This window comes from Thermobia domestica, chromosome 10 (assembly GCF_964235325.1).
Source record: "Thermobia domestica chromosome 10, izTheDome1.hap1.1, whole genome shotgun sequence".
Lineage (NCBI taxonomy): Eukaryota > Metazoa > Arthropoda > Insecta > Zygentoma > Lepismatidae > Thermobia > Thermobia domestica.
The window spans coordinates 238395822-238419395 of record NC_137463.1 but is presented as its reverse complement, the minus strand read 5'-3'; the positions used below and the strand labels follow the sequence as shown (position 1 = coordinate 238419395).

The window sequence follows — 23574 nt, the reverse complement described above, 5'->3', positions numbered from 1 at the left end:
AATATAATATAATATAATAATATTATTATTATTATTATTATTATTATTATTATTATTATTATTATTATTATTATTATTATTATTATTATTGCACGTTCTGAATCGCTTTATGTAAATGCAAGGACAAATGTTTATACTACTTGATATATGAACATTTTCATATAATGTAACATTGATAAAAAAACCATACTGCGTTACTCGTAGGGATGGACACCAGCGAATTCGAGCGAGTTTTCTTTGAAACTCGATTCTACTAGAAACGGACATCTTTGAGCTCGACCCGAAAACTCGACTTGAAAGATTTCCTCCAACTCGACTCGAATTGGGGTCGAGTCGAGCCAAATCCGGTTGTGTAGTTTCGAGAAGATTCTTCAAGTACATTACATAGACAGTATACTTATTATCAATGTCACTACTACTACAACTACAACTTATTATTATTATTATTATTATTATTATTATTATTATTATTATTATTATTATTATTATTATTATAACAACACTGTATATAAAATTGAAAGATAGGCGGTTTGTATTTGAATACTAAAAAACTAGTTGATTGCCAACCTCGGTAGTCGTGAATCTAGGAGTCAAGGACATTGTTCACGAGCTCCTGAATTTGGGTTGAGGGTCTAGGTTGAGTATTCGAGCTCGAACCAAACACTGTTAAAAGTTATAGGGCACTGCCAAAACATCTTCAAAACTGCTCGGTCCGGGTTTAGAATTGTCAACGACTCGAGTAGCTCGGATCACAGCTCATGCACTATCGACCCGAAGTGAGCCGAGCCAACAGCTCACCCAACCGACTTGGGTAGAGCCCTCGGCTAGTTGAGCCGAACCGAGCAGATGGCTCATCCCTACCAAGCCAGCTCGAGTCGATGGTTCACCCCAAGTGAGCCGGCTCGAGCCATCTCAATTGAGCCGAGCCGAGCTGAGCTTGTTATAAAAAATCACTTGTGGTCTCGCTATCGAGACGAGACGAGATGCGAGTAGTGTCCCCTCTCGTGAGCAACACTAAAAGTATTCCATATTACTGTTTAGCTTACATTTCTCATGGCTTTCGTTTTCCAGTGTAATCAGGCCACGATTTCAAAACGAGTTAAAACGAACGAGCCATGTATCAAACTCGACTCGAAAAACTGAATCGGCTCGGAACTCGACTCGAGGATATAACCTTTCACTTGACGACTCGAAACTCGACTTGAATTCAAGTCGAGTCGAGTTTTAGCTTGACTCGTGCTCATCCCTATGCGTTAGAAAAAATGGTTGCTTATTATTATTATGCTAAACTAATTATATAATAATAATGTTTTTTATGTAAAATTAAAAATACAGAATATGGAGAAACATTACACTACAACTAATAAAATGATAACACATGAACTGGGAGTCAATCAAAACTTGCCAGTGACTCTAAAATCGATACATGCCTTTTCAAGCTAGTTTCAAACTCTATAATCAACGGGACTCTAGGATAAACAAACTGATCTGAAAGAACTCCAATATTACATACCATCAGCAAACTATTTTCTAGTAATAAAGTAGACCTGCTCATCAGAACACAGTTTATTCATATTAACCCCTTATTGTAAATAGTTAATTATGGCACCCTAGCTGTCGATAAATATTTTCCGCCGGGGCACTTCAGACACTTTACTTTTAAATTCTGTGCACCATCATCCTCAGCTCTTAAGAAAAAAGTATTCTTTCAAATGTTCGAACGGTACAATACTTTCGTTCTCCATCTTTATAAAAACAACACCAATCAAAGTAAAATAGACTACCAGTATTATTGCACTCCTAGTTCTCTCACTGAATGTATTGATTTGGAGCTGTCAAAATCTACGACAAAATCTTCCAGGTGCGTGCAATCAGTACGCGTGATTGCCCTAGAGCTGTCCTCATCTTCAAAAAACAGCAACTGGTACTACGAACTTATCTGATTCTCTGTGTGTCTGTGACTGTCGGTCACTGACATACGTAGTCCATGCTCGATTGTTTCATTCTGAGAAATTCACTTATAGGAAACAAACATTTGTTTCCGAAAAAAAATATATATATACATACATTGTAGTAACTCATCCGAAATGTAACGCGATAAAAGTAACGCAAACTAGATACGTTACTTAAAAATTTGTAACGCGTTACCGTTACAGTTACTTTGAAATAAATGTAACGCGTTACTGGGAAAAGTTACTTAAAAAGTAACGCGTTACTTGCGTTACGTTACTTCCCAAGACTGTCTGCAGCCAATTTCCCTTTAATTCGTTCAGAACGTTCCTGACTTTGAGAGATATAAACTTGTGCTCTAGCCTACCTTCTAACATTAATTACACTCTCAAGATGTAGCTTCACATCAATGTCCGAATTGTCCTCTCTTTCAATTTCTTGAATTTCTCTTGAAACACAGACATTAGTGACTGACAAAATAACAACTAAGCTTCACTAAAATCGTCACTGAAAAAATTCTTTATGATTGAAGGAGGATGGTCCATTGAAAGAAAATAGGATTTTAGTGCTGGTTACATTTCAAGCACCCGCTCAATGGCTGGAAAAAGGCAACCACCGCGTCTTGTAGTGACTCAATAATGTCTTGTAATTAATATTTACAAACTCTAAGTGTTTCATTTCGAACTGTATAAACAGAAAAATAGTTGAAAACTTTTAGAATAATACTTTCAATGTCAATTGGCAATAAATCGACAGCATGTTGAATGCAGTTGCTACCTACCGTATCCCTCGGGTGCTGGCTTCCGGAGTATTCCCTAAGGAAACAGCTGATAACAATTCAGGTCAGAGCCCATGTCCTGTTTAGGCGCAAATTGATGATAGTGAAATACAACAAGTGATTTGACATGAGCAGCTTCAGTGATTTCGAGACTTAGGCTTGGTTATACTTACTTTTGTATACTCGTATATATATATATATATATATATATATATATATATATATATATATATATATATATATATATATGTGTGTGTGTGTGTGTGTGTGTGTGTGTGTGTGTGACTGGCAAGCCGACTACTCGCAGGGATTAACATACACATAAATGAAGACGATAGTATTCCCTTAGAGGAACTCTTATTTATTGAATAGGCACATATGTGCATACGGAGTAGAATGAAAGATATTATTAACACAGAAAATTTTCACTTCACAGAGTACGAATGCTCAAACAGAAGAAGTTACACAACTGAATGAATGAAATCATGGCAAATAAAACACTTAGTATTGCATAATAGACGTAGATATATATATGCTATATAAAACACTAGAACATAGCCCTTCTGTTATTGTGATCACTTGCACTGTATGATCCTTATTCGCACTGATATGAGACTTTCACTACGTAATTGGGAGTGTGGGGGATTGAGGAAACACTAACTCGTGATGAAGCTTCTTGACTCGCAAAATGCTGTACTCCAGAAGATAGTTACGAGTACATCACTTTGTTCACTTTTCCGGTTGATACCAAAATAATAATCTATCAAGTACTTAATTATTCGTTGTAATCATCCTGTACTAATATGTAGGTAAATTGTTCTTTAAAAGAAAACTTTTCGTTCCTTCTTGCTCTGATGCTAACTCTTGCTTTTCCGAACGCTTGGGAACATTCCGCTCACCATACCTCGGGTTGGTAGTACATTGTAAAAATTAATAAGAAAAGTGTCAAAGTTTTTCATATTCCTACACAACACAAATATAATGATGGTATAATCAAGAGCGCTGGCAACACATGTTTCAGTTCTGTGGGAACGAAACTTGAAGGCGATAATCAAACAAGTGTTGCAGGCCAAACTTGAAGATTCCTTCCACGGCTGATGGATTTTTCACTCTATGTTTCTACGTAAAACAGTTCGGTGGAAAAGAGTGCATATTGGCAATTGTGTTAATTAGTCATTTCGTCTGCGACACCTACAAGCTATGAACACTGTTCCCACGGTAGGAAGGGTGACGAAATGTTAATGCATTTGAACATAACATTCGACGAGTATTCATTCACACACAGTATCAACTTCATGACTAAAAAGATTTCCAACCTCAATAAATGTAGTTATGAAAATATATATATAAAACAGTCATAGTGGCGAAAACCATAGGTTGCTAACTTCTTTTAGGGAAAGAAAAAAGTTTGCTGTTTCAAAGCACTTTGTCCAGACGATAAGCGTTGTGTTGGGAAAACAACAAGTCCTTTGTTTTGTCGTCAGAAGCGATAAGAAACTGAGGAACACCTGCAGACAAAGAAAGAACTGAGTTTCTTACCAGCTTGGTAGTATTCAGAATCAAAAAAGAAAAATAGCTTTTCTTTTCCGTGAGTAAAATAATGATTTCCCTGTATGAATAAAAGTTAGAAAAGAAATACACTGTCTGTCCAAAAGCGTAACCTTGTTGCCATGCTGACGGTCACACAGTTGTGTAAAATATGTGCTGGACACCCAACACCTATCAAATTTTCATTGACCTGGGACTTCAATTTTGAGAAAACATTGTTAACTTCACTTCTTCGCATTCCACCAAAATTCGTATTGCAATTATCACCCCCAAATGCAACACATCTTTAATTAAGGAGGAAATTATTTCGGCTTTTTCGTTTGTTACATTTCTTAAATCAATGAGTTTTGTTTGCAATCCACCTTGTTTGAAATTGAAATATTGAATAACTACAGGAAACATTTTTATGTTTCTGTGCTTACTTCCATTTGTACTGACGCCAATGCAAGACATGTTCTCGGTTTCTCTCACACAACTCTCCACAGACTCCGGACCAATCACACTGTTAATAACGGCTTCGCACTTTGTTCGCGCACAAGACATTTTTTTCGCTGCTCCACAATCTGGAAATATTTTTGCTGGTAATTTCGGAAAACAATCCATTGTATTGTAACTATTGTGATCAAGAATGTTATTAAATAGAGGATCTGCCCATATAACAAAATTAGTAATCCATACGTCACAGCTTCGCCACACCTACTCTGCCCACTCCGCGCCACTGAGATAGCAATGCTTCGAGCCAACAATCATGGCGGAAACGAGAGTAGCCAATCAGATGAGCCGGCTCAGACGATGCTTGATTGTTTTTCGGCTTCATTGAGTTCATATGATGAAGATACGTTTTATTTATTTATTTATTTTGCCTGTTTTGACTTACAATATGGAGAGTATCTCCTATAAGTTCTACAGTTGTCAAGTATATAAATGCAAATTGTAATTACAGCTTATTACACCATTTGAAGTACAAAATTATAACAAACATCATATGTTAAATTTGTTACATCATTACATCATATTCAAACATTGTTATGATTTGCAAATTCCTGAATTGGATAATATGCTGTAGAAAGTAACATAGTACGAATTTTGTTTTGAGTATTAAAATTTACCTCTTTATAATGTGATGGTAACATATTATAAAGTCTCATACAATTTAAATAAACATTATTTTGGTACTTGGAGTAATTTTGTTGTACTATGTAAATGTCGTTTAATTGCCGCGTGTTGTATGCATGAATATCTCTTGTTTGTACAAACATCTGTTTGTTTTGTTTCACGAAGTGTACAGATTTATATATGTATAGGCTTGGAAGGGTTAAAAAATTTTGTGAACTAAATATTTGTTTACATGATGTTCTTTTATTTAGTCTGAATATTATTCGTAGTATTTTCTTTTGTATCCGAAATGTTTCTTGACTGCATGCGGCTGACCCCCTCCCCCCAAAATTCCAAAACTTAGGAGTGATTGAACTTTTGCATAGTATATCGATAATAAGCTATTTCGTAAAACTGTATCACGTAACCTAAAGAACGCAAAATATAAAGTAGTCCATTTTTTATTTTACGTATGAGCAGATCCTCTATTGTATAACATCCTTGATTATGATGTACAATGGTATGATTGGCTAACGTTCCTTCTGCAGCACGTATTTCGTCAGTCAATGGCGAATCTATTTTAGAGAATTTGTCAGTTATTTTGGATGACGATGATGTACCCTGTGTACTACTTTTATGTTTCGTTGTAGAAATGTGATTTTTCAGGTCCAGTGCACCTCGGCTAGCAACAGACACGTACGTCCCGGCCGCATTTTTGCCGATCCCAAACGTTTCAGCATTCTTGCCAAATTGATGTCGAGAACAGAACCCAAACAACCCCTGCGCTGCTTCAACCCGTTCCTACTACTACTACTACTACTATATTAGCTGTGGATCTACATAGTACAAGGGCAAACGTACTACTACTACTACTACATTTGCTGTGGATCTATATAGTACAAGTGCAAACTTATTTTAATGAAAGAAGTTTAATGAAAATTTTTAAAAAAATGATTGTTAAATCACTTTTTGAATCTTATTTTAACGAAAGAAGTGTTATAAAAATTTTTAAAAGTAGTAAAAAAACTGTCCGTAGGCAGGATTTGAACCCACACCAAAAATATTTTCTTTACTAGCCTGTTACGCTAGCCCACTCGGCTACCAGAGCCGAGAACATTTGCCGTTTACTTTCTGCTATATGTAGATCATGTCTTGTGATATCGTATCTGTATCGACCAATCAGATCAGAGGATATCTGAAACGTTTGGGATCCGCAAATATGCGTCCCGGCCTTGCACACTAAACATTCAGCTAAAAGAATTCTGTTCTGACGTATACACTCAACTGACCAAGGATGTTAAAAAATAGAGGATCTACCCATACGTATCTTCATCATATAAACTCAATGAAGCCAAAAAACAACCGAGCATCGTCCGAGCTGGCACGTCTGATTGGCTACTCTCGTGTCCGCCATGATGGTTGGCTCAAAATATTTCAATCTTAGTGGCATGGATTGGGCAGAGTAGGTGTGGCGAAGCTCTGACGTATGGCTTCACGATTTTGTTGTATGGGCAGATCCTCTATTTTATAACATCCTTGCAACTGACACTTTTTGCTCATACGCGAAAACGCGACTCAATTGTCATCACAAATTCAATGTGGCCAGTTGCAGTTCCAACAAAAACCTCAGAATGAATGAAAACACACAGAAGAAATGTGGAAGCATAAAGGTTGCTTTACATACCGTATGTCCGTGAGTTACGTGTTTCAATTGCTATTGGCAGAATACCCAAAAAGCTCAGTTCAAATACGTGCTAAGTTATATGAATATCACTTGTAGCTAAAAATACTGACATTTTACAAATTTCCAAAAATAAATACGGACACCAGGATAAGCCTTTAAAATACGGACTTCTCCTGGTAAATACGGATGTCTGGTAACCCTACGAGCACCTTTATTTATCTGTCAGTATGATTTCGATCAACGAAAAATTGGTATTTTTAGTTTATTTTGATTTAGCATTTATAACTCTTTTTGCGTTATGCCATTGTACATAGAATTAAGGAAGGCCTTATACGGAATCACCCTGTATCATTTACGGACAGATAATCGTGTCCCAGCATTATACGTTATAATTCATATTTGTATCCAATTTTAGGTTTTAAGGTTGTGGAAAAACTCCTAAATGCCCATTGCCTCTATTCCCCTTTTTGTCCGTTATTGAGGGTGTTCACTGCATTATTACTCTATGGTTCACTGTATAAATGTCATTGGCAACACTGAATTGACGACGCTGAAAATGGCCGAAGTCAACAAGAATAGTTCTCCGTTGCTCCGAGAGACTGCTGGTGCGGAGTCCAAAGAAATTTCTAACAGGCATTGGCCCTTTTTGCAAGATTCAAAACACAGGACTCAAGATATGGCTGAAAAAGAAAAAGGTGCAGCAGATAGAGGTTATAACAGCTTTTATTTTATTTTATTTTGTTTTTAGTGTAGATGGTTATGGAGGAAAAAAAAAAGTACTAATCATAACAAACAACGGTGTTAACATGTTCAGACACATTCTCTAACTTTAATTTGTTCGTACAGTTTTACTGTATAAATCCTTAGTATAAGTGGTAGTTGGAGGAGTAGGTGTTGGAACGAGTTAGAAGCTTCACAGGGATTCGGTGGGTTCTGTTCTTGACATAAAATGGACAAATTAAAGACTTCCGTAATTTTTTCCGTATATTTTCAATCGACGGATCCGTATGATAAAACTGCACCAATTTATATCATGTGTATATAAAGTTTAACCTAGATCCTACCGAAGGAAATAAAATTGTGCAAAATAATTTTAACGATACAATTTTCAATAATTTTTCCCTTTGTAGATGATTTATACCGTTCTTTAAGGCTTCCCTTTTATTAGGTATAGTTGTAGTTGAGGGTCACCACTCACCACCTTAAACATAGTTACACTTTTTTTTATTCTATAGAATGTTCAAACTCGTATATATTACTAATAGTATAAAGCTGTAGGGTTGAATCACGAATATGACTATAAATAACTGGAAGTATTGTTAGTTACCGGTACCCTTGATATATAGTTAGGCCGACACAATGGGATTGTTGTGGCCTCGCGTAACGTAGTCGCTAACGCTCTCGTCTTCGGTGCGAGCGGTCCCGAGTTCGATTCCCGGTGGGGCACTCGTTCGAAAAAGTGTAAAAAGCGTTTTCAGATCAGCCATCCTGGATGAGGTTTTCCTGGGTTTTCCGTTCACACCAAGCAAATGCCGGGATGGTACCTACCGTATAGGTCCCAGGCCGCTTCCTTCCTTCCCGCGGTGGCTCAGTGGTAGAGCGTTCACCTCTGGTGCTTGCAGTCCCGGGTTAGATCCCAACCCGCGCCAAGTGAACTTTGTGGTGGACAAACACCGTGTGGGTGGGTTTCCTCGGGTTTCTCCCGTTTCCTCCCACTTTCTTCATTCCACCATTTCATTCATTACTCATTATCACCGTCTCCTTTAGCCTAACCGGCATAACCGTAAGATGTAAAAACTCAAAGATTTCATTTCATTTTTAAACCGTTCGAGTGTCATTAAGAGCTTATCTTCTTTTTTAAAAAATAAATTTATAAACTACAGCCAGATAGTGAAAGACATCAGGAAGCTAAGAAGCAGGATTATTTTAGTCTTAACGGTCAACGAAAAACTAATAAAGAAGCTACTTAAGCTGGAGAACATTGGACCACCTCTCTCGTCAGTAGAGCCTCACGTCTATTGAACGTGAGTAGTGAAATTACTTCACTTGAGGATCTCCGAAATCCTATCGAAGAGGAGATCAAATCTGAGTTAGCTGACCAATTTGTCGGAGAAGCAGCTTGTGGTTCAGATTCTACCTTAAACAGTAGATCGACGTGTTCGTGCTGAAACTTGAATGGTCGAGTGAATTGCTCATTTGCTTTGTAAATGATCAAAATTGAATGCATCCTTGCATTCCAATGGATCGTGAAAATGATGATGTTTCCCTGTTTTATAAATTAATAAACACCTATATATATATATATATATATATATATATATAAATGAAAGTAACTATGTGACTTAATAACTTAAACCATCCGACCAATCTCCATCAAATTTGCCACTTAGATAAAATTCGGGCCTGTTTATATATATAAAAATCCTTTCACTTTGACAGTGCAACTTAACATGTTCGCTGCGTTACGAGTCACGGTGGCTCGTGCGATATTTCATTTCTGTGCTGTGCCGTTTTATGCATGCTATTACCTCTGTTCGTTTGTGGTATTTTCGTTTGTACAGATTTTAAACATTACTAACGTCCATGCGCTACACGAGTCACCGGTGACGCGTGACACGTATAGCACTGAGATCCAAACTCAGTTTTACACTGCCACAGAGAACGTGTTAAGGCAGGAGGAGGGGAAGATATTTAAAAATGATCGAAAAGGACCGATAGTAGTGTCGAAACCATAGTTTTTTTGGGGTGGGTGACATGAACAGTGACACTTGGAGGAGAGGGGATATATATAAATATAAAGGAATTGTGTATTTAGTTTTCATTTCAACCCAGCGAAGTGGGTAATCAACGCTAGTTGTATATATACGAAAAGTGGAGCTAGCTAACTTTTCCCCATTAGTTTATATATATATCCGTTTCAAATTACACTGTTAATAAGGAAGTTTTAATGAATATGTAACGAAATTATTTTTACAGAATCGATTGAGAAATTCAACTGAAAGAAATAAGTTTAGCAGTGTTGGCAACATCAGTTGCTTTCTACTTCTTGATTACCTTGAATTCTTTGCTGAGTAAAATATTTAAAATTAGGTTCGATAAGTCGATATGTATGACAGATATTGGATATATGGTTCTGCAAACGCATTCTCATTTTTCCTGTATCATTTGTGCGTCACATCAGAATTTAAAGAATGTCTTCAAAGGTAAAAAAATCCTGGATCTCTTAGGGTGCGGGTTGAAGCAGGTTTCGTCACCACTCCCAGTCTAAAGAGGATAAATAATCCAACGAAGTTACATGTTATTTGTCACAGGCGTGTGATATTCTTAACTTACAATAAATGTTTACTATAGTAATGGCATATTTAGAGCACTTGCTGTAAAAGTTACGGGGTGCTATTGAGGAAGAAAACCTGAGTTTACTGTCAAATGTGTTTTCTGTTAACTCACCGTACACCTGCATGCTGTGTTGCTTCTAATTTTGTTTGTCGTATACATTGTGTTCACAACCTTCCGATTGACATCTCATTCTAAACTTGAATAACTCTACGGGTTAAAAAAAAAATCGCAAATAATAGTGAGGTTATTACAAAGTGGCGTACTTGTTTGTTACCAAATTTGCAAGATTTCAACAAACTGCTTCATGTATGTGAGAAGTGTGTGGAGAGGGAAGAATGTAAATGGTGGGCGTGGGAAAGTAATTATCAGTACGCGAAATTTCAGCTCTCGTAGCACACTCGGTCAGGGTAGGAATTTGGCCTTTCCTCGTCGTAAAATCCATATAACTTAGACTCGAGCTGCAATGGGTTTTAATTTTTTTCTTCTGTCAGTTTTACTAAATGAATGTTAAACTGTACCTCTGAATATACACATATGGAACCTCTCTTATTTTCGAAAATATCTTTACATTCTCATTGTTAATATTTCCGTATATGAGTGAGTCAATGTCAAATCAACTGTTTTCAAACCAATTCTACTTACCCTGCCAGATTGGAATCTTTTGTTGTGGCTTTTTTCTATCAACGTAAATGGACGGAATAATACGCGAATTCTGAACACTGTAGAAATATCTATCCTATTTTTCTCTCTCTCTCTCTCTCTCTCTCTCTCTCTCTCTCTCTCTCTCGCTCTCGCTCTCTCTCGTATTGCTGAAGGGCGGATACTCCCAGCTTGCCACAACGAACTACTCTTGGACCATGTTTACATCCTCTCCGTCTAGAACTGAGGCACGATGAGCTTGATGTAAACACGATTAGTTAATATTGAAACGAATATGTTGTTTAAGTCAATGCAAATAATGTATTAAGAAGGGGCGCGGTGGCTCAGTGGTAGAGCGTTCACCTCCGGTGCTTGGGGTCCCTGGTTCGATCCCAACTCGCGCCGTGTGGACTTTGTGGTGGACAAACACCGTGCTCGTGGGTTTCCTCGGGGTTCTCCCGTTTCCTCCCACTTTCTTCATTCCACCATTTCATTCATTTCTCGTAATCACCGTCTCCTTTAGCCTGACCGGCATAACCGTGGGACGTAAAACTGAAAGATTTCATTTCATTTTCAATGTATTAAGAAATTAATTCGGCAATTGGGTGAAACTCAATGACGTAATCATATGATAAGTATATTGAAGCTGTAAATTAAAATCATATGCAAATGTAAATAAGCAATGCTATCAGGTACATGTTACGATTTTTACAATTTATGAAAAAGATAGTAAGTGCACTTTTTACTCGAAACTCAATATATTGTTTTTCTTTCCCTTTTTTGTTATTTAGTATGTATACATATATATAACAGGTGGCTTTACGTACAGTTCATTTAATATTCACGATGAAGCTTCTTTAGTTCGTTCCACTATCACTCACGTTGGTAGACCGTACAGGGTTGAAGAGGAACACTTACCAATCCTGCGAGATTAGATCCAGGATCACGCCGACTTCACTTTGCAAGGATACCAAATGTCTCCACGCTGATGTCCCTTGTTTTCCCAGCGTTGACGCACTTAGAATTTTCTTTTGACAACATTTACTGACAACGTTTCTTTTTACACATTCACAGTCAAAGAAAAATACTTAAGCACACGCCTTCAACTGACATGCGATCTAGAAGGTTATTAACTACAAATATTAATTAAGGCGTCTAACCCACCAAATTTCCACTGGTGTGGTGGGTCTGTTCTGGGTGCGTTTCGCACCCCCGTTGTCAGACTAACTTGCTTCTTCAGCCAACCTCTTTGTGCTGAGACTCCAAAGGGAAAATCCCGGTTTTAGCTCGTAACGCAACTGACTGATGCAATGGCTAAAATTAACAATGAGACTGCTCGTTGGAATGTACTGCGAAGCGATTTTCTCTTTCGTTATATAAGGAGTTCTAGGCGATTTGATTGTAGACGGCTCACACCAGGGACGTACGCAGGAATTTTTTTCGGGAGGAGTCTAAAGCATTTCGGGGGGTCCAAATACAATTTGAGGTTAAATTATATGAAAATTTCTAAAAGTGCCCCTAAAAGTAGACTACATTTACAAAAAGTCGGGATTTCGAGGGGGGGGTCCGGATCCACCCCCTGCGTACGCCCCTGGCTCACACACACACACAAACATATATGTATATGCTTGCGAAGATAGAGAATTCTTAGAATTTTTTCATACGAAGTTTCATTAAGAAGTTAAGGTTTTCAGTGCAGAGACTATCTTTTCCTCTTTCGATTTTAATAATTATTTCCATATTTTATGAGCTCCAAAAAAGTTGGTAATAAGATTCTGATGAAATTTGGCACATTTTTGGATACTGCTGGAAAATAATAAACCTTGATATCTCAGGTTGATATGTAAACTGATTTCGAAATTACAGATCTTCAAATTTCGCAAAAATTGTGTAAGTGGCATTTGTTCGATTTGCATTTGCGACTGACTTATAGTACTTTGTACATTAGTTAAGGTGTCATTCTAAAGGTTATGAAAAGAGCTTTCAGTTGGTATATAGCACTGTAGATTTTTTTTTCAGTTTTTTCTTCGAAAAATTCAAACTTTTGCATTTGATTTTCTCAGAAGAGAAAACATTTTGAAAATGTTGAAAAATTTTATTTTGGGATCGGCATGGGACCATTTGGACCAACAGTTTTCATTTCCAAACATGGAGTTGAAAATCACATTAATTCAGGTAAAATGGATGTGAATAATAACTTTGTGACAGGGTGAGGTGCAAAGCTATCACTGGACTAGTAAAGAAGCCACTGGCCATCCATTTTTACTCAGTAACTACGCCAGAGTGGAAAGAGGGCAGCACCACCTGGTGACTACTACGTCTGCCCCCTATACATGTATTATTGTAATATAGGTCAAATAATATAAAACTATCCTTTTCGGTTTACAAAAGAATATCATTTTCGTCCCGGCACTTCATGAACTTCTTTCTTGTGTGTGCTAAGCATACTTCTGTAAGAACGGAATAATTGGCAAAGAATATCGTTTGCAGTTTACACAAGTTCACCGTTAATAAGAGTAGTAGTCGTATTAAGGAACCTAAATAGAATCTCAACAGGTGTTCGTTCTCTAGGGATATTTACATTACTTCAAAAATTGGGTCTGGACACATTGCCCTCACTTGGAGTTGAATTGTCAATTAAAAATTATTTCACAAATTCACATCAGATGCCATCAAAAATATAGAACTAACTTTCAGAAGAAATCTTATTGTCAAACTACACAATCCAAAATAAGTGGCTACCCAGCTCGGTCTTAAAATTCACATAATTTGCAAAAGTGTTAAATCTGCCAGTGGAATTAGTGTTTACAATAATCAAAAATAAATCAACAGACAACCACACAGAGTATAAATTAAAGACATCGTAGAATTCCGTATAAATTGTTAATGTGAATAGTGATGTTGTAAGAACAGTGAATTGATGGACAATACAAGAACAATTATCAAGGGCAATCAAAAATCGAAATTAAATCACTGAATACCTTGAACTAATTTTTCTTGAAAGAAATGAAAACTTACAGTAGATGTAAAAGTAAGATCTGATGATACAGTAATTAAAATGGTGCTGATGTCGTTCCCAGACAGGAAAGAAATATTCAATTAATGTAATAAATACGGAGACATAAGGTGATTCACTTTTGTTACAAATAAATTTGTTAATATTGTACCATATATGGCCAATTTGAATCTGATCACTATTATATAAAATAAATTTATATTGAGTTTATACTTAAACGCTGCTGTATTTTCAAGTGCATTTTGTAAATATTTGTATCGTTAAGCTTTACCTGCCTCTTTTGTTAGTGAACGCTAGGATACATAAATAATATAATTAAATAACAAGGACACCTTGTATCGAAATTAATTTTTCTTTTTGTAATTTCAGCTCTCTCTGAAATCATCTTGAGTAACTTTGCCTCTGCTTCCTCTTCTTTCCTTCGTGTTAATCGTGGAAATGAATTTTCCCGAGTTTTTTTTTTCTATCAAGGCATTCATAAAATTAAGAATTTAATATTCAAAAACACAGGGTGCGGAAAAAGTCCCGGAACGGTCCAATATCTCCCGAAATATACAGATCAGCAAAACAAACAAACCACGTGTTAAATGGTGCCAAAAAATCTATCCAATATACCAAACGAAATGCTTTATCCTCACCAATTCGGGAGTACATAGGATAACTTTAAAATTTTAATTCTGTGTCAACTAACTGTCCCTTTTTCAGGAGAATCCAAATGTGTAATAAGAAATTGGGGTTCTCATTTAAAATTTTAAAGTTAAACCCCCGAAGTGGATGGGGATAAGAGGTTGCGTTTGGTATCATTGGATAGCTCTTTTAAAACTATTTAACACGTGTATTTGCTGATTTGTATATTTCGCGAGATACTGCACCGTTCCAGGACTTTTTCGCCACCATGTATTTCTATAAGTGAGGAAATGCGAGAATCTTCAAATATTTGAGAAGAATCCTCCTTGAAGTTGAATATGTAAGGGAGGAAGAGTAGCGAGAGGTAAGTTACTGAAGAAAGCTCCAGAGAGGGCCGAAACTATATATAAAAAAGAGTTAATTATTTTGGGATACAAGGTGATTATCTATTTAACAATTGTTAACTAATGTTACAAAGAGCAAGTGCTTAAATGAGTAATCGTAATAACCGATATCACTGTGAGAATTAGTTGAGTGATTAGTTGTTTATAATTTTGCCATTATCTCAACTTTGCCAGTGTTTCACCTTACTCAGGGTCGATGGAGAATGGCGAGAATCAGAGCCCTGGTGACAAACGATCAGCAGAAGAAAGCAGCAGCCTAACATCACACAAGAAGCAGAAGATAACGTTTGGATTAAGTAAGAAGCAGACAGACCAGGGCTCTGATGGAGCCGGCAAGAAGGGTATCCAGATCAGACTGGGGGCCCAGGTGAGTCTTTATTGGTAGATTTTTGTTGTTTTTTATCTATTACGCGGAGCTGTCAGAAAAAATTACTACAAGTAGACATGCTAACTACAGATGGTAATTCTTCCTGTGTTACGTAATAAAACTGGACTTCCCTTAATCATTCAGTATATCTACAATAACTTCTTTAGCCACCAGAGGAGAATCACATGTGAGAACGAAACGGCAATAAGACAAAGGTATTCATTTTATGCCCCCCCCCCCCCCCATACGCACCGATAGACACTGTCCCATTTAACCTTTGTGAAGAAGTAGTGAGCGTGAAAACATACCAAGTGTAATCGAAGCGCCCGCCAAGTGTGAACTACGTGATGACAGCTGCTGGGTTCTCTGAAATTCCAAAATCAGACAGTTCTGAAATCGTAATCTGTGCCTTTCGCGAACCACGTTCACACGTTTATCAAGGTCGTTTGCCGCCACACATTTCTACCCTTAATTACTCTGGTCGTATTAAGTCCTTCATAACTCTGTGCAGCACTCCTGCACATAGCCATCACTTACAAAGGTCCCGCCGTAATCTTTACTGATATCACAATGAATTTCAGTGAAGAAATCTAATTTGCAGTTCACACTTGGCGGGCGCTCCGACTGCATTCGATATTTTCGCACGCTACCACACGATTAAATAGCAAAGGTATAGGGGGTGGACGACGTCCAGTGAAAACTTTGTCTTATACCCGTTTCGAAACCTCACGTGGTTCTCTGGTAGCTTAACGAAAGTTAAAAAATAAATAAACAAAGCTTTGTATAACTACTACACATAATTCCTTATACTTGGACACGTTAACCTCAGGAGATACTTGGAGCCCCAGTCACTTAACCAATAATCCGCTCATGGGATACCACATTTACTGTTTTAAAAAGTCAGGATTACCAATCCCCCCCAAGAAAAAACTTGTCAAATCTTAGAATTATCTCTTCGCACATATATCAACTCTCAAAAGTATGTGTGTGGTATGTGCTTAGTTACATTCTTCCCGCCTAATTCTGCTTCCAATAGATTTAGTGCAGATATGAATGCGAAAGGAGATACGTTAGGATGATTAAATAAATAAATAAGAACAAGGGTTAAAAAGGTGCCTAAAGTTCCCATACCGCCGTATGTGACTTTTCTAAACATAGAAGGATAACATTTACGTAAAACTGAAGATTTAATTCTTCAACAAGTGCAAATCACAGGTTGAAAGGTAAACGTACGAATTATACTGCATACAAAGTATCCGTCTTTGAAGACAACTGAAAGAACCTACGTAAGACGTAAGTTAATTGAAAGGTATAAGCAAAGATTTCAATAAAAAGTCTTATAAATTTGTTAATGATCATTTATTTTTACAATTACAAGATTGCATAGGTGCAGCTTATACTATACCTAAATAATATGACGGCTTACCTTATATTGCATAAGTGATATGTAGCGTTAACGATAATTTTGGTTGATTAATTATTCTGTTTTTAATATTGGAAAAGGTCAGGCAACAGTACATTCTGACTTCATGGAAGAAAGGAAAGGAGCTGGGATAGAAATTACATAGTTACCTATTAGTACGCTTTTATAGCTTTAAATGAACTAACGACTAAAAGTAATAAACGTAAGTGACAAAAGCGAAAATATTAAGAAATCTTTGAAAAGCCCACATATCTTGTGTTTACAGTAATGTAATACAGACATCTTTACACGCTCTTTGGAACTACTGGAAGGCCTGCCAGGCACTTTTCACGAGTAGCATTTTATGCAAGATTATTCTATAAATCAATAAGTTCAGAGGTTAAGTAGAGCTCGTGGCTAAGCGATACCCGGGTTTGATTCCATGCGGAACCTTGCTAAACTCAACATCAAATTAAAATTTGAAGGTTAACTAGATGCTTATATATCATATATTTTGCTGCTTCAAACCTGTGAAGATTGTTGTTAGGAATCATTCTGACACTCATTTTTATTGCCCAACACCCATTTGATTCGCCTAGCTTTTTTCTCCTGCTTCCGAACTACACAGTGTGACAATTAGGAAATAGGACTGATTTTATCGCTGCGAAGTTTTGTCTTGGCAGAAAGTTGCAGTGTGACGATGATGTGTTAAAAGTATTGACTATTGTTGTGATTCCTTGTCGCTGTTTCAACAGTGAAACAAAGATTGAGTACAAAGTTATGTACGTGCTTAAGGAAAACTCCAACGAAAACATTTGTGGTGTTGAAAAAGTTTTATGGGAACAATTGTCTTTCTCTACGTCGTGCGTTTGAACTGTTTAAGGGGTTTACTGCTGGTAGGGAGTTTGCGGAAGAAGGTGAACGTCCAGATTCGAACGGTTCTGTCAGAATAACTAACATGATTGACAAACTTCAGATGACCGAAGTACAAGTTTCGGCGTAATATCTGACCTTGGGTTAGTGAATAAGCTGACTATTCGCCGAATAATAATGGATGATTTAAAGGAACGGGAACTGTGGGCGCTCGTCAGACTGCCCGCCAACACGGAATCTTACGTCATTCATAAATCCTCAATGACAAAGGCAGTTGTCCCCATAAAAGTTCTTCAACATCTCAAGATATTTCCGTTGTTGAGTTTTCCCAAAGCATGCACTGAACTTGATATTCATTCTTAGTTCTATTATTGAAATGATGAGGGATATCACAATACCTGTCTATATTTAGCCACTTCACGCGTCATACTGGCGATCGTCCGAGCTAGAGATGTTTGCACGTATCCCCAAACTGTACACAATATTCGCCACTTCAGCGCCAAAACTAACCTCTCGAAAAAAAAAAATAAAATAAAAAAGTTTCGCTTCCCAGTTGCCGCATTATGTAGAAACACGCTGTATATACGTCCCACAAATTTACCCTTCTAGCGAATTGCCACTCCTGTCTTAAATATTTTAATCTTGTTGTCAAATAATATTCAGTGACATGAAGGTTGTGTGTAATTTCATATAGTGTAACGTTCTCCTTCTTTCTGTGTTTACTCGAAATATCTTTCTCAAGTTGGATACTTTATAAAATCAGAATTAAATGCTCAGCTACCCACTGAACTTTAATGTTTGTTTCCGCAGAAATCGACAACGCCTGTGGCAGCGGTGAAACCGAAATCGCAATCTGTTGCGGCAGCGTTTAATGTAGACGAGGAGGAAGAACCTGAAGAAATGCCTCCAGAAGCACGTATGAGAATGAGGAATATTGGCAGGTAGGTTGAGAAACGGTTGCACGTTCCATTAAGTAGTTTTCTGAGGGCATCTATTTATAATCATAAATTTATCGGGAATCGGAAGGATCAAGATACAAATGAGTGGCGAGTAAATTTATTAACCTTTTCAAGACCAACGGCTCAAGGACTGAGGCGAAGGGTTTAAACCTCCGTGGCTCAGCTCCTTATTAACGTAGAGAGATGATTAGGTTTTTATCTCTTTAGGAAGGATGTCATTTTCCAACGGTGTGCATTTCATCCACATTGGGGGTCCTGCAGCGAAATGGTAGGGGGGAAAAGTTGGATGTTTTTAGTTCCCGTCCCTCTCAGCATTTGGGAGGGGCAGTTCCTTTCCCCCAAAGGAACAACAAGCACAGAAAGTGGTATCAGTAAAGTAAACATATTAACTAGTGATACCGTGTGTATGGCGAAAAGCGAAGATACAATAGCAAGGAAGAAAAAATTCGGAACATCGTACCAACGAGAATCATCGTGTATAAATATATATTGTTGTCTACCCTGACATCGGCAGCCCTAGCGACGCCCCTAATTGTCACAGAGGCATGACCTATAGCTCGTTGAAAAGCTTATGAGACACATTCATGTCCCTGTGACAAGTAAAAAGGGTACTAGGGCCGCCAACGTAAAGGTCTACAATTTTCATGAAATCTCTATCGGTCCTATGTCTTACCTTAGTGTCTGGTTTAAAAGAATTATTAAATCATTTCGACGTAGTCATCTGTCTTCTTCAGTAGTCCATAACATAGTTGCACTCCAAACTCGTAAAGTCTCAATGATATGTAAATCATAAAAGACTAATTTTCACAAAAACTAGTTAGCATTTACTGCAACGAAGCAACTTTTTCCTAAGAAATTGTTAACGTTTAGTCTGACTAAACCAAAACAAAATAGTGAAATACCTTCTACCAATAAACATTCCAGGATAAGTAGTGCTCACTTTCTCCACTTGAATCACTTTATCGTGAAAATTGTCTTCACTTGAGCCTGACTAATCCATATAAATTGTAAAACCCCACTTTGATGTTGATACCCAGTAAATAATCATTAGCTTTTAGCTTTTTTGTGTAAATTTGTTCCGATGAGTTGCATATCATTAACTCCTTCGGGAAAGTTCGACGTATAGAAAATTCTTTACTGGGTCTGGAGGTTATAGATTACTGAAGAAGACATCAGAATATGTCGAAACGATTTAATTCATTTTGAACCGGATTTAGTTAATTTATTCAGTATGTACCCAGTTGCATTTATAAGCAAATATCAGTAACAAGTAGTTACAGTACATGCACAAAAATCACATATGCCAGGTTGGGGTTTAGATTGTGGTGACTAAAGAAGGAATTAAACTGAAACATGCATTTAACTATTAATTTAACTTCAGGAAGTGTCTAAATATTTATTAATGTCGAAATTTTCAGTGAGAACTCCCACCTTCATCAGCGGGATATTTCTTTCGCATAAATAAATTACCTTACCTTACCTTACCACACATCTCTACAGCCCGATATGGGCCTTGGCTTCTTCCACCAGTTGCCTTCATCTTTTCCTGTCTGGCTGTTTGTTTCCAGTTAGCCACTTTCAATATCCGGAGATCCTCTTGCACATTATCTATCCAACTCTTGTTTGGGTCTCCCTTTCCTTCTGCTAGAAAAGATTTTCTCATTCATGATCCTTTTGGGAAGGCGATCTTCTTCCATGGGTAATCCAGCCATCTCAGTCTTTGTGCTTTTATGTATCGGACTATGTCTTTGTTTTCCAGAATTTCTTCTATTTCTCTATTGGAGCGTATTCTCCATTCCTCTCCAGTTTTCACAGGGGCATAAATCTTCCTTATTACTTTTCTTTCGAATACGCTTAGGTTATTTTCGTTTTCTTTGGTGAGTGTCCATACTTCTGAAGCATATGTTACTATTGGTCTCATGAGGGTTCTATATATTTTTAATTTTGTGCTTCTGTTAATTACCTTATTTTTCAGGAGCATGTTGTTGGCGTGATAAGCTTTGTTTCCTGCTTGAATTCGTTCTTTTATTGCTATTGTTGTGTTGTTTTTGTTATCTATTAAGTATCCTAAATATTTAAATCTGGGTACACTTTCAAACGTCTTATTTTGTATTGTTATGTTCGTTATACTTCTTCTATGTTCTGCAGTTGTTATTATCATATGTTTGGTTTTGCATAAATAAATATTGTTGTATTATATCTTATGGCTTCTGTTGTATAATGAGTGAAAAAAAAAAAAAAGCATGTATAGTTTAAGTTCAGTTTCTTCAGTAATTATTGAAGTTGGTTCCAAACTAAACCAAGCTGTGAAAAGCTCAGAAAACTACACTACACAGTAGAAATCACAACTCTGGACTTTTTTAAATTTGAAAAAATCAGATTTCTCCAAAATTCATGAAATGCGAGATTTTGCTTTCGGAATGTTACAAGTAATCTCAACTATACCGGCAGTATTTTCTTCAATATGTAATGGAAGTCATGTCAATAAAATAGCAGTGTTTGTTTACGTATAAGAAATAATCTGACGAAGAAGCGGATTCCCAAGTTAATTAAAAAATTGATAATTGTAGTAACTAAAGTTTAGAAGTGTTCTATGTAATTGATACATAACTCAAAAAGGAATAATATAGAACCAACCTTGTTATAGAAATATTCTTAAGAAGTTTGAATTAAATATTGATTTGGAAAGAAATACTAACAAGTAGCTTTGGTATTTTTTGTATTAGATTGTTTAAGAATTCTGTAGTGGAAGCGTTAATAAATAAAGCGTAGGTTTATACGTACATTTTCTGTGGAAACGAAACGACCAATATTTCCTCATCTATCTGATTATTATGTTTTTGAATGTCCATTTGCAAATTCCAATGCTCTCATAAGCAAGGTTCCCAAATTTCTGGATACAAAAAACTGGGCACCTTCGATTTTATTGGAAATTAGTGAAATGATTTGTTGTTTAAACACACATTACATTGAAATGCGTTTATTTTTTCGTTTTTGTAAACGTAAATGATATTTGGTTCATTATATGTTATGTTTTCAAATGTGTTTAGCAATGAAACAGTCATGGGAGCTAAGGGACCTTAAGTCTATATCTGTGCTTGGCTTCTCAAGGTCAGGATTCTTTCCTGGAGTTGGAAATAACATATTTCAAGTTTCGCTAAGAGACTTTTTCTCGCTCACAGTTTTCTGCATCGTTCTTAACCTCACTTCATAAGAACAGTCTATTTCGTGATCTGTCACGAATTTTTTAATCTGAAAGAATACAAATTCCTGCTATTTACCTTAGTGATCATGTAATCAGCGCATTGGTAAGAAAGTAGTACCTAATTAATCTATTTTCCAACTCCAGATCAAAAATATGGATATTTTGGCACTTTTTACCTTTGAGCAACGATAGTAGAGAAGAATGTATGATGATCGTGAAAAAAAAAAAAAAATCGAATTCGATATTTCAAAGGATTTCTATGTTTCTTAATCCCTACATACCAAAAAAGTGATTTTTCGATGTCCGTTCGTACTGATATATCCTCGCCTATAAGTCATACCATTCAACGTATCGATACTAAATTTTAAATTTGAGGTTTTTATACAATGCTTCAGGCAGGTTTTTTCGAATCTTCGACCTACCCCAAAAATATGTGTAGTTTATTCAAGTGTGAAGTGTGGAAAAAAAAAAAAAAAAAGGAATTTCTGGAAAACGGCTGTAATAATTTTGTTGATTTTCTATAAATCAATATTTCACTAACGACCTTATATCATTTGATAAGTCGTTTCTCCAGGAAAAATACAGTACTAGTTTACTCTTGTTAGCATTTTTTCCTGTACATGAGACCCTGCTTAGCTGTAAAGTTGTGTTACCATTGTAACATCATGAGGGTTTAACGTAGGTTCATTCGTCATAGCGTTCGTGGATGTGAAGTAGTTCGTTTGCTTGAAATAACCAATTTTATCCTTTCACCTTCCCACATGGTTTGACCTTTCTAAACCTTTATCAAAATCAAGTCAGCTGAAAATGAGAGCCATTTCCCTCGAAAGTGCTACAATTTTGTAATTCTAACGGTATGTATGAGGCGTTATCTTTTATTGCTGTTGTGAGTAGTATCACTGCTCGCAATCTGTACTTCATTAATGGATAACTGTTTTCTCATTCCAGAGATACCCCAACGTCTGCTGGACCAAATTCCTTTGGTAAAACGAAGCAAGGGTTTTGTGACACGAAAAAGATATTTGAGAAATCTTTGAAAAAAGCTATGGACCAATCCGATTTAGACGTATAATAACTAGTGCTGAGGTTTGTTTTCTGTTAAAAACAAAAAAACCAAAAACAAAGAATGTGGTTGTATTCAAGTGGCACAGACTAAGAAATCTGTGCTGTAAACCGAATGTATGCAAATGTTGAATGCGTGATTCAGAGTAATTCTATGCAAATAATATTCTTGTAGTAAGCTCAAAAGCCATTCCAACTTCTTATTTTTTATTGGTAAAACTCTCTAAGAGAACAGTGTTAGACTTACGTTGTGTGTACTTTTGACTTAACGAAATGAATTGCGAATAATTTTAATGCAGATTCTTAACAGGTTTATGTGACAAATGTGCTGAGCTACTTTCCAGTCATGAGTTGAATGTGTCGACTTTTGTATATATGTATTGTTATTACTATAAATAACTCTCACAAATATATTTAGTTCCAACACGATACGTTCTTTTCTTTTAGAAAAAAAAATTAAGATAAGGCATCAAAAATTTTCGACTCCACAAAATTTTGTTTTTACTGAGCAAAAGTCTTAGAAGCTGGCGTCATCACTTTCTTCTGCCCATTTCCTTGTACCAGAAGTTAAAACTGAAATTTGCTTTATGCTACATACTTTTTCGTCAAAGCCAAGCAAACAATACAGA

The 23574-nt window shown here is 36.5% G+C and overlaps 1 protein-coding gene across 4 annotated transcripts; it reads left to right on the top strand.

The window, feature by feature from the left end:
- The first annotated feature begins 7589 nt into the window (after positions 1–7589).
- LOC145663114 (PEST proteolytic signal-containing nuclear protein-like) lies at positions 7590–23374 on the top strand. Of its 4 annotated transcripts, none has more exons than XM_081729392.1 (4): positions 7590–7765; positions 15269–15444; positions 18530–18660; positions 22832–23374. In XM_081729392.1, the coding sequence occupies exons 1-4, from the start codon at positions 7612–7614 to the stop codon at positions 22953–22955; spliced, it is 585 nt and encodes a 194-aa protein (XP_081585518.1). In that variant the 5' UTR covers positions 7590–7611; the 3' UTR covers positions 22956–23374. The 4 variants fall into 4 exon arrangements, with proteins under 4 accessions (XP_081585518.1, XP_081585519.1, XP_081585521.1 ...); XM_081729393.1 differs by having other exon boundaries at positions 7593–7750; XM_081729395.1 differs by having other exon boundaries at positions 7597–7750; positions 15252–15444.
- The last annotated feature ends 200 nt before the right edge of the window (positions 23375–23574 follow it).

Excerpts from the sequence above, each read along its gene's own strand:
- LOC145663114 (XM_081729392.1), top strand. The coding sequence starts at position 7,612 with ATGGCCGAAGTCAACAAGAATAGTTCTCCGTTGCTCCGAGAGACTGCT. Across the intron at positions 7,766-15,268 it reads AAAAGGTGCAGCAGATAGAG|GGTCGATGGAGAATGGCGAG; the intron begins GTTATAACAGCT and ends CACCTTACTCAG. Across the intron at positions 18,661-22,831 it reads AGAATGAGGAATATTGGCAG|AGATACCCCAACGTCTGCTG; the intron begins GTAGGTTGAGAA and ends TTCTCATTCCAG.